The sequence below is a fragment of the Protomyctophum parallelum genome (assembly GCF_964188405.1).
Source record: "Protomyctophum parallelum genome assembly, chromosome: 20".
In the NCBI taxonomy this organism is placed as follows: Eukaryota; Metazoa; Chordata; class Actinopteri; order Myctophiformes; family Myctophidae; genus Protomyctophum; species Protomyctophum parallelum.
The window spans coordinates 13,478,788-13,491,243 of record NC_139718.1 but is presented as its reverse complement, the minus strand read 5'-3'; the positions used below and the strand labels follow the sequence as shown (position 1 = coordinate 13,491,243).

The following is a 12,456-nucleotide window of genomic DNA, read 5'->3' as shown; positions in this document are numbered from 1 at the left end:
ATCTGGGTTGCACATGATTTGTTGAACTTTCTCTGGTGTGGACTTCGTTGACATTAATGGCAAATATTGAGACGTGTGAGGACAATAGCTGTAGGCTAGCGCCCCTCAAAGAAATCACATCTCATCCCGGTGTTTACATATGTTTGTGTTTACACAAACACTCAAAAATGGCCATTCATTTTCAATGGCATTTAATGTTTGTGTTAGGACAATATTTGTGTTTACACACATCCTCAAAGCTGGACGCCCCTAAAGCTAGCGCCCCTAAAGAAAGAAAAAAAAGTGATGATTACTAATGCCCGAATCCTTGTCCTTTTTGACAGTTGTGTACTTGACTTGTTAGGTAGAGTTCTAGGTTTAAGACTGGTTCACAGGATATTCAACAAAATGAAGTTATGTTAAAGCCTTTAATGTTCTGTTGCACATGAGCATTTTGGTATATGAGCAAGGAGATGGTGAGGCTTCACGTTATGGTTTTTACTAAAAAAAAAGAGAAACATTATCATACAATTCAACATGAACGACATCACATTGAACAATTAGGCCCAATACAAACTTAGCACTCAAGGTGTGGGTGGGTAGCTACCACTAAATACATTATAGCAAGCTATTTATAACAATTCACCAGATAACATTCACCAAACATCCGCTATAGAGGGAATGCGCGTGACATCATCATCAAACCTGGAAGTTATGCAGGAATGCCTACTGAGTGGCAAAAAAAAATACTTTCTGGCCTTGACAACCCAACATCCAAACAGAAAAGTCCTAACTGATTGCATTAAACAATGTTAAACTCACTTTGCATGTTGCTAATTTGCCACTCGATGTGCAATTCACTTGAGCAATCATGAAACATTGAACTGAACTCACTTCATCCACACAATGGCTTGATTCTGAGACTCCAGGACAGAGGGTTTCTGCTGCTGTCAAACAAATAACTGATGGGACAGGCACTCAGGCAGTATATAGCAGGCCACTGATTGAGAAGTGGGTGAGGGCAGGTGTGATTAGGGCTAGAGAGGGAGTGACAGCAGGTGAGTGGATTGTCGGTTTTAACCCATTTTGACCTGAGATCAGATTCTAAAAATGTTTTCTACATCCTGACAGTTTTCTGAAAAAGCTATGTTTCTATGTCAGTCGTTCTTCGATTTTTCAAAAACAGCAGACCTACAAGCTCGTAGCGCGCGCTTATGAGCTTGTAGATCTGCTATTTTTCAATAGCTAAAGCATAACACAATGCTAACACCAAATTTGGGCGGGTTCCCGCCCAAAATGGGTTGTAGTATTTGTACAGCATATTGCTGTTACTTATTTTGGAGTTCCATCTCTTCAGAATTTAGATGTAGGAAAATGCTTCAAAATCATTACAGGTTCCTGTATTCAGTAGTCTGGAAACTTGGAAAGAGCATCACTTGTTTACAATAGATACAAGGGAAACAGAGCTGAATTAATAGTGAGATTTATTATTGTTTATTTTGCCCCTTTCGTTTGTCCATGTAATAAAAAAAAAAAGTCACACATTGTGGATTTATAATTTTTCCTTACAGAACCGATACAAAACAACACACCTTACGGATGTAGGCCTATGCATATATTATATACATACACATGACGTGTTCTATAACATATCCCAGTAAACATTCAGGTAGAAGCAGAGAGCACAATGACATCTGGGTTGCAGAAATGACCAAAGGTAGGATTAACCATTTATTTCCCATTTAAGCACAATGAAGAAGACAACATAGGACATACAGTATAGTGATGTACACACTAGATATCAGTCTTTTGATATTATACAGGGACATACTGTACCCTCGTCTTGGTCCCTTTTCCTAGGTGAGGAGAGGGATTTGAAAGGCTCTTCCAACCCTGCTGCTTCAAGGGAGTTGTAGTTAGTCAATCCTGAGTGTTAATTTAATTCAAGATTGAACACTCAGAAGTTAACACTCATTTTGCAGTGCAAGCACTTGTCATGTTATGGGAAATTAAAATGTCCTAGTTAACATTGTAAGCATTATATATGCTTTTGTACCAAATGAGGAATGCTCATTTAATTTGTTTATAGACAAAAAAATATATATTACAAAAAAAATCACAGCAGACGCTGCAGCACTTGATGTGCAAAAAAACCCAACTGCCGACCCAGATTAATGCGGGTGAAATGGCTGCAACACTATTATTCACCATCACAAGGCAAGTGGATACGATTATTAGTCAATTCAGCTTCCCAGCTGACACTTAACGCTGATAGCAAGAAGAAAAAAACAGCTTGAACGGAGAATCAGCAGCAGCAGGGTCAGATGAATCTGTTTTACAGAGTTCACAGCAAATCACTCAGTGTTAGGTTACCTACGAGAGCATGAACTCAGTTAACCCAACATTGAGGCTTTCTCTGGCAGGTTGGCATTCTGTTCCCACTAGATACTAGAGGGACAGCAGTATCAACCATAATATGAGCTCATTGTTCCCAACTCAGGAAGTCATCAGACTGGACCCAGCATTTCACTATTCCTCCCATAAATATCCACCGTTTGTTCAAAACATCACTTGCTTTCTTTTATATATAAAAACATTCTCCCCCCCCCCCCATAAAATCTCAATAAAATAAAGTTGCTCTTAGTAGATGTCAGGACAAAGATATTAACAAAATAGGAGTAAAAAAAGATCTCACAGTGAACATTGGGAGCAAGATTTGGGATTACTCTCCCCCACTCAATCATTTACACATGTGACATGGTAATGGACATGAATACAGCAGCTTGAACAGAATAAGGACAAGATAATTAAGCTAGAGGTGAATGCACTGAGAGGACTATGGCCTGCTTAATAACTGGTGGGAAAGTGTGGGTAATTAGATTTGACAAGTGTCAATAAGCCTGAACAAAATCCTAAATCAAGAAATTAAATGAATTAAAAATAAAAGAAATAGGGTTCATAATCATTTACTTGAATATACCCCTATATAGTTCATTAATTTTAGTGGAATAATTACATTTTCAAACAAGACATTAAGGCCTAGAATTACATTTTTGGACACATGTGGAGAGAAAAAAAAGCTGTCCTCCATGTTGAGAAAGTTACAAAATACTGACCACTGTTTCATCAGGTCATTTTCACTTCATTAATTTTTAAATGCCCAAGTGTTTTGAATCGGTGTGACATAAGAACCAGTGAAGTCATCTGAGGCATAACTCAATAAGCAGTGGAATTCTGAGATCATGGAATTCATTTGATAAACTCCCATGTACACAAAACGGAATGTGATTCTTGTCTCTGCAGTGGAACTCCTCAAACTCTGATCTAATCGAGGACACGGGTTTGTTTGTACGAGTGCTAAAAACACCTGCAGCACGTGACACACTCCCAAAAAGGCAAAAAAAATAGAAATAGGTTAAAAGACACTCAAATATCAACTTGGTCACGTGATCATAGTGATGTCATCTTTTCACAGTTGACAAATGTTCATATCAGCCATATTGGGTGGTCGTCATTAATTAAACAGCCTTACTTAAAAAGTCACTTGGATCATGGCACACAGGACAAGTAAACCGATTTGTATTCTGTTGGAACGAACTCAACCCACAGATAATGGGCTTGAGATTCATGTATAGAATCCCATCCTCCCTATCCAAGCCAGTGGACCACGGCATGGTGTCAGAGTGGCTTCAGACCAGTTGAGGAGTATTCAAGTGTTCAGACAATCGGTCTCTTCTTCACATCTCCTCCCTCTTAGCTTGTTGTATAAAAAGGAGTGAGTGGTATTGATCAGACTAAAGACACACATCACTGGCGCGGTCCATTGCATTGTGATTATGCCTGTGTGTGCGCGCACGTGGTATGAAGGATGAATAATTGCACAACTAATGGCACATCTATCATCAGGAACTGACATGGCCATTCTCCCTCAACTACCAAATGTGGACCCTTACATTACAGAGAATTCACACAGAGAGAAAAAATACAAAATAAAATCAGCAATTAGGCAAAGTTCCCAAGAGTTCACATTACAGTACTGTAAGTCTTATTAGACAGAACGAAAAATACAAAAAAGGCAAAAAAGAGAAGAAGCCAACACCCAGTCACCATCATCGTCAATATCTACAAAGGAAAAAGGTTTGCTTTTTTGATTACAGATATATTATTATCATTAATATCATAATTATTATGATTATTCATTAACATCGTCACCATTTTAACCGATTTTGTTCGGGGGTAGGTACAGGGCGGGTGTCGGTCACTGCGACGAAGCCTTTGTAGCTATCGTGGAGACACAGTGTTGCTGGAAGTTTGGGGACATGGCCGAGTTGCAGCCCAGTCTCTGGCGGGGTGCCTTTAGCCCCCCATCGCCCTCCACGATCCAGGGGCTGCTGCCGGCTTCCTTCCCCAGAACGCTGCTGCAGCAGCTCTGGGGAGGGGGGCTGGAGCTGGGTACCGTGGTGCTGGGGGCCACCACCAGGCCTTTAGGCTGGTCACTGGTGGGAGGGTCGGGGCTGTGGGTCTGAAGTACACCGATGATGTGGTTCAGTAGGTCGTTGAAGAACTCGGGAACGCCCTCGTAACCTAGGCAGGACACACATTTCAATTATTTTATTTGGATTGCACAAAAGGCGCAGTACATTAGATCCAAACACTGATCAGAAGAAGGTTACATTACGTCAAACCAGATACAACTGCTGCACATGCTTTAACACACAGGAAAAAAGATAGCACACACTGGATATTGTTGATGTTGGGCAGAAACCTTGTATCTCCAGATTTAAACTTCTGTTTTTCCCCCTGTCAATGAATTCTCTGCTTCATCATCCTACAGTACACACGATGCAACACATTGTAAGATTGGCAATTCTTTCTACATTTGAAAAAACTATAAAGTGAAAGTAGTTAAGTCAGTCAGTATACATATTTGGCCAAATTCACTAGTGCTTTTAGTTGATTTGTAATTCTGTTATTTGTCACTGTTTTTCCTGATTCACTGCCTTTTTTGCTATTATTTTAATGTTTTATGCTTTTCTTTATTGCTCTGTAAAGCACCTTGAGCTGCATTTCATGTCATGAAAGGTGCTATACATTAAAGTTTATTATACAAATAAAGCAGGGCTTGACATTAACGTTTTTTTCGGACAAGTACAAGTACATAAGTCACTTCTCCGAAGCACTAACTGTAAGTTGGTTTTGGTGAATACATGTACAGACATACAATGTTTGTGATCTTACATTTCATGTATTCCAAATACACAGCCATAGATTAATCCTATCTGTGCAGAATAACCTGCTGGTCAGTAGCCGTTTCAAATAAATAAGTGACGTAGGGTAGTTTTCCCCTTTGAAAGTAAAGGAATACAGAATAACACAAGGTTCGGTTTCCCTGAAATGGAATGGCGGACAACAATATTGGAAAGGTCATTATTAGGAAAGCCAGACAATAATGTCAGACAATATTGTTGGCTGCTAGGAGCGTCAAGAAACCAAGAGTCACTTGTTCAATGGACGAGTAAAACTTGAATGCAAAGATGTATTACTTGTGCCGGACAACAGGACAAGCCTTAATGTAAAGCCCTGAAAAAAGTTATTATTACTAAATAATACATTCAATCAATTGGGACCCAGCTTATTTTGTCCACTTCCTGAAAAGTTTGCATTTTGGACATAGGTTTCCAGTCGACGGCAACGATATCAAAGTACATAGGAGAGGTGGTGGTGGCTTAACACAATGGGCTTCACCTCGCTATGTCTCGGTTACAGGTGGCACCGGAGATGACTGTAACCTGAGAACCAAGTCACCATAGTAACAAGCAAAGAAGCAAGGGCTTGTTAAAATGAAGTGTTGCAAAGTAACTACTAACTAAGTACATTTACTAAAGTACTGTACTTCAGTACAATTCTGAAGTACTTTTATTAAGAGGTTTTAGTTTTTTGTCTTTTTGAGGGGCGCTATGCTCCTATGCCCAGCTGTGTGTGTGTACCACGGAATGTGATGATTTGATTGGCTGAGCACGGAATGTGATGACTTATGATGATGTACTGTACGATAGGGCGCTCTTATCACTTCACAGTGTGATTTTTAATACTTTTCATTGGTTCAATATTTAGTGAATAGTACTCTAGCCCCTATGTCCAGCTTTGAGGGTTTGTGTAAACACAGACAAATTTTGACACTGACCAAGGCCTGCGCGCCGAAACGCGTTTGTATCATTATTAATAAAGGCTCTTACTCGACTGGAAGTGCGGATTTTATTCATTTTTTATACAGACAATGAATGCCATTGACAATGAATGGCCAGCTTTGAGTGTTTGTGTAAAAACAAACATTGTTTTGCTACCACCACCTATGACTAGTTTTGAGTGTTTGTGTAAACACAAACATTGAAGACGAAGGTGAGGGCGCAAATTGTGATTGGCCGGAAAGAGATGTATGATGATAAGAGTCAGTGACGAAGACTCCGTGGGGGCGGCGGGGCTCGAGCCCCCATGATGAATTAGACCTGAATATGTACTGAATATGAGTATATTCGCCTAGTCGATTCGTCCCGTTTGTACCGCTCCAGGTCGCGGCGTACCCGTTCGCGCAATTCTCGTCTTTGCATTGACTTTGTATGTAATCGCGCAGCTCTAACCATCCAAGTCTGAACGCACCTTAACACCTCGCCCGGGGGCGGGTGGGCCGCGTTGCCTGTCCACTTGTACACATGCAGATCAGGCATTCAAATGCTAATCTTGTTTTCACCTGCCAGGTAGGGTACAGTACTGTACTCTACTTGTTCACAATGAAAAGGAGTAGCCTATCAGATGACTCAGTGCTGCAATCATGGCATTTAAACAAACATGCTCTTATAATCTAAACACTGCGACACGTTTAAAGAGTGTTACAAATAAGTGTTTAGAACCTAAACGCTTGGTTTTAGGGTGGAAAGAAATACTATTATAAAAACATTTCGTCTCTGATATGAGTGCCCCTCAGGGCCCTCACTTCACACGGGTGTGATTTTGTGAACGGAGAGACGCAAAGGGTGTTCAATAGCATTGATTTATGAAACAAAATCAAAAACCTGCACACACACACACACACACACACACACACACACACACACACACAAAGACATTTGCCCTGCTGGGCCCGGGAAAGCTTGAGTGACAGACACTCTTATAAATGGCTACCTTTTTCCACAGCCACGCCATAGTCTGTCTAATAACTCATCAAATGTCAATGAATTACAAGCCACACATGAGGCAGAGTAACCCCACCTACCAGGAAATGCGTTGATGTCAATGACTGCATGCTGGCCCGTCTGGTTGTTGATGATGACATCTATGCCAAACAGGGACACGCCCAGTGACTGCCGTAAACACCTAGACAGCTTTCTGATCACATCATCATTGGGTGGCTGAGACACCCCCTCCACATTCTCCCTCTGTAACAAAGACACAATATCACACAGAAAATATGTTACTACAAGGCCAGAGTTATATTAATTATACTTAAGTTTTAACTGACATTAAGCGTTGAACTACGAATGTGTTTTGGACTTACAGACGTCAGGTCTGAGGACGACTCCGGCTTGGAGACATTGTGACTATTGAAGAAAATGACTTTCCTGTCTGAAATGGAAAAAAGATAAAACATAATAAATATGTTGCATTATAATAATCAAGGAGGTTGTCGCTACAGTTTTTAGACGCCTCCCAAGACTGGATGCCAACAATGACCATATCTCATCTCAGGCACAAGGGGGCAGCAAAACCTAATATGTAGCTCAAATGATGAATTGTTTATCAATTGAAAAGAAACAAAACAATGAGTCTGAACAGAGTTTGTGGCTCGGTTTAATTACTTTGGTTTTGATTGGATGCCGACCACAAACGTGAACCCGAACAAAAGAAACAAGTGTTATTTGTAACCCATTTAATTTAACACCCATAATACAGCAGAACAGAAAACGTCTTTGTGTGTACAGTATAGCCACTAATGCCCATTTACCAGGGGAGGACAAGCAATTATTATAGACGAATCCACGGAGTGGTGCCCTGTTGGCCAGCTGTATGCAATCAATGCTGCGGTGTCAAGCTGCGCTTAATGTGGCACTGCAGTTATGATTGCGCCCAGGGCAGCCCTCCGTGGATTGGTCTACACCTACAATCCCAGACGAACCCAAGACCATCCAGCATTCACATACACTTGTTATCACGCTGTGAGCAATCACATCTTATCCGTGTCCATCACACATACACATATATACTCATTAGCATCACGTGAGCGATGTTCAAACAAGGAAACAGCACACAGCCTAATCCGTACTAAGTGTGACTCACCAGGGCATTTTCTTCCAAACCGAGACAGACTGATGACGGCTGTGACACAATGTAAAGAGAAAAATTGATTGCTTGTTTTTGTGTGTGCTTCGCTAACTATTTGGTAATGATTAACACATTACAGAGCAATAGAGAGTGAGTGGAGTGGAGGTTCTGGAAGGAAGAAGTTAATTCCACCACTGTCCAAATATATGCCTGAGTGCAGAGTATTGTGTACTAATGAAGCGTATATCAGGCAGACGGACTACAACTGCCCTTCCAAAAAAACCCAGACGCACTTCATCACCCATGGCTGGGCGCACGAGAACAGCAGCAGAATGGGGACCTTCCATCCATTTACAAAGTAGGCATTTAAAAGCTTATACTACGTCTACACATCATTGTTTACTCACAGCTTCTAACATATAACGTACATACACATAGGCTATTTTGCTATTAATTGCATCATCTTTAGAGATGACAGTTGCCGTACATTTGTTTGTATTTTGTAGCTAAACGAAGTTATGCAGTTACGGTAATAGTAAGTCAAGAAAATTTTAATTTATTTTGTAAATCAATCCTTTCTAGAAGGGACTATTTTTGGCTAGACTTTTCAAATCGATTTGTGCTTAAAAAAGAATCCCTGTAAGTCGATTGTCAAGTGTGTCCCCGACCAAAACACTTAACCCCCAACTGCTCCCCAAGGGCTGTTTTAATAGTGCCCATTGCTCCTAATAGTTAAGATGTTTTAATAGTGCCCACTGCTCCTAATAGTTAACCCATTTTGACCTGGGAACGATTCTACAAATCTTAACAGCTTTTTGACAAACCTCATGTTTCTATGTCAGTCGGTGCCGTGCTATGAGCTTGTAGATACACCAAAAGGGGTTCCCGCCCAAAATGGGTTAAGATGTTTTAATAGTGCCCACTGCTACTAATAGTTAAGACGGGTAAATGCAGAGAACAAATTTCACATAGACAAAGGTACAATTACAAATAGCCCAACAACTACTAAATTGTCTTTCTCTGAGACCAAACAAACCACTGTATGCTTTGGAAAGTGGTTGGCAGTAATGTGAAGTATACAGTATGGTGAATTGTAGTCAATAATAATTATGGTCCTTTAAGCTAATGCTCTTAATCAGAGAGTCTTAGAATGAGTGCTACAGACAAAAGTATTACTAATCTCTGAATAGAGAAAATGCTTTTAAAGCTCTTTACTGACACAAATTAAACCTGTCTGTGTCTTCAGGCCTCATTCATCTAGCCTCTCCCTAAATGTCCTGGCTACAAAAAGCACGTAGAGCTTAAGCTAAAGAGGACAATATGGAATGCTTTATGTGCGGACAGGTTGCTACCTGTGCGTACTGCGTACATGATGCTTCGGTATGTAACTGTGTGTTCAGGGGCTTTTGCTATTCTATGGTTCTCAAAGTCTGAGGCATCAGAGGAATGACCCTATTCTCTTTTCTTTTCACATTACTAGGCAAAGTAGACAGCTCCCATGACTCTGAACTGGTTTGCATGAGGACCTCTACGGTAGCACATGCAAATGGGGCGGTGTTTTCTGCCAAGCCTCCAGTGACACACTGTACCCGTCTAAAATGACGAAGGGAACCGTGTGCAACATGGACACTGTGTACCAACAGGACTCTACTGCACGCTTTTAGAGGGTGAATAGGTCCAATCATGGTGACTATAAAAAGGTTTTATGGGGCTCTTTTATTGGGTAATTCAGAGACGTTGTGAATCATGTACAACCTGGCCTGTGCGGCTGTGAACACCAGCCTTTCCTCACCTGCTGGTCCAGCAGGGAAGTTCTTCAGGGAAGGCCTCTCCACCACACTGTACGAGTCTCCCACCACAAACACCTTGTAGAGCACCGCATTGTGGTTGATGAAGCTCTGGATCACACAAGGAGGCCTCACATCCTTCAGGTCCTCCTCGCTGAAGATAATGGACATCTGTGGACATGATCATCTGTTAGTCATATTATTATTTTATTGTTGCCAATTGTATATATATTGTATAATGTTCCTAATGGATTTTATTTTGTTATTTAATTTTACATATACCGGTAATTGTATGTTGCTTCTATATTATTGTTGTGTAAACTATTGTAGCAACATTTCAGTATTGCACATCTTAAAGAAACTCAAATTCTCACTCAAATTAACCTCCAAGTGTAAACTTACATTTGATATATTAGAAACTTACTGCATTCAATGCCGTGCGTGTGGTAGAGGGAGGGGGCGACTATTTGTTCAGATTAACAGTAAGGTATTGATTTGAGTCGATACACAAAGACACACCAGGTTCAGCATTTATGTTTGGTTTTCTTGTTTGCAATGCAGTTAAAGTGTAACTCAGTAATGAGACTGAAGTGTTACACAAAGGTAACCACAGAGGGTGTGAGTGACCTTTGAACCTGAAGCCTGCTGCCTTACCTCGTGGGAGTTGGTTCCGTGGGCCACCCGTGTTTTGCAAACTGAGCGAGGAAGGAGACGAGAAGGAAACAACAGGTTAGGTAATGAAGTGTATCGTACGATGCATCGTACAATGGCGTCGAGTGAAGAATATGGAAAATCTACAAGCTAACGTATCGCATTACGATGCGTTGTGAGCTTGTAGATCTGCTGTTTGGCGTACAACACCATCATATGAGGAGGTAATTAAGCTACATTTGGCTACATTTGACAAGCAGTCATGAGATGATAAGCAGGGGAACAGAACAGGCCCCACTAAGGCCGTTTGCCACACTATCACTGACCACAGAACAAAGACGATTTAACCACACCCGACACCAGGGTCTAAATTTCTCAATGGTAGAGTAGGGAGACGACCGCCACACACTGCAGATGTACTAGTTATATTATATTAACAAAACAAAACATTTTATTAATAAAATATAGGATTCCAGCTTTAACAATCTGCTGTGAATTAGATTGGAGTCGGAGGACTTACTGAAGGGAAAGCTGAGTCCATGCATCCTGATCTGCTCCATTGTGTCTGGACCACACTCTGTGTTAAGAACCATGAACGGAGGAGAACAAATCCTCTCATCTGTTAAAGACAGTTAAAGAGAACGGAAAAAAGGGTATTAGAAGGTTCCAGGAGAATGTTGAGACAAAATCACAAGCTAAATTAACTGAAGAATAAAACAGTCTAATAATGGCATGGCTTCCCTCTGGATCTCACACGTCTGTGACAGCCGTCAGAACTATGTCAGCCATCTCCATATTTGGGCAAAGTATCAGCCTGATCCGACTGCCATTGACTTGAAAATGCCTCTCTTTTCCAAAATGCCCTTCTTTTTTAATGCATCATTTTTATTGCCCAGAAAGTTAAAGCTACCCCATCCCCTGACAAACGATATCAATCAATTATTCCAATCTGAGTCATTAGTCAATCATTATGGTAGTCAGTCAGTGTACAGTCTGTTTCCAAACTTTGTAACTGTAATGCCCCAACCATCTTACATCATAATCATTAATCACCCTGCCCTCTTCCTGACAAACGGGGGAAAATATTGCTCAAGTAAGTAATAAAGCCTCCCTGTTAATGCAAAAAAATCAAGAACTATTTAGAAGGAAATTTGATACTCCCGGCTTTGAGGCCAAAAAAACAACGGCTAATCTTATCACAACTGCTGAAATACAGTACACCTGAGACCTGTTTAACCAGTTTAACCCTATATTACTGTACTTGTTGTCCGGAGTCCCCCAGGGGTCTATACTTGGTTCCCTCCTTCTATCTACACATAGGACCACAATGCAACTGGCTGTGGGCTTGTAGATCTAGCTATTTTCTGCAAATGTTTACCGGTACCTATTTTCACCCATTACATTTAAAAATATATATTTTTTGCGATCGCAGGTGGCATTTACTATGAAATCGTGCATTTCTCGTCAGTGAGTCAGTCTATCACTCAAAATCTCCAAACATGGGAAACCCCCCCACACACACACACAGGTCTCGTGACATCAGGGAAGGAGATCCCTGATGTCACAGTAAATGCGACCTGCTGTCGCAATTAAGCCCATATTGAGATCCCTGATCAATATTGGTCAGCAACTCTACATCTGACCTCAAACCCTTAGATCTCCATATATGGATATGTCAGAACCTGTTCTGACATTCCATATGTTGATCATTCCCCATCCATCC

General features: G+C 40.9%; 1 protein-coding gene across 2 annotated transcripts in view; it reads right to left on the bottom strand.

The window, feature by feature from the left end:
* Positions 1 to 1,446: 1,446 nt before the first annotated feature.
* Positions 1,447 to 12,456, bottom strand: part of LOC310878129 (inositol-tetrakisphosphate 1-kinase-like) — a 44,169-nt gene continuing 33,159 nt past the window's right edge. Inside the window, exons 6-12 of one of the 2 annotated variants that reach the window (XM_083792261.1) lie at positions 11,254 to 11,352; positions 10,737 to 10,777; positions 10,088 to 10,253; positions 8,311 to 8,349; positions 7,532 to 7,599; positions 7,250 to 7,412; positions 1,447 to 4,563 (exon numbers count right to left, since the gene is read on the bottom strand). In XM_083792261.1, coding sequence (XP_083648387.1) covers positions 4,238 to 4,563; positions 7,250 to 7,412; positions 7,532 to 7,599; positions 8,311 to 8,349; positions 10,088 to 10,253; positions 10,737 to 10,777; positions 11,254 to 11,352 — 902 coding nt within the window. In that variant the 3' untranslated portion in view covers positions 1,447 to 4,237. The remainder of the gene's footprint in view (positions 4,564 to 7,249; positions 7,413 to 7,531; positions 7,600 to 8,310; positions 8,350 to 10,087; positions 10,254 to 10,736; positions 10,778 to 11,253; positions 11,353 to 12,456) is intronic. The other variant, XM_083792262.1, reaches the window with a different exon arrangement.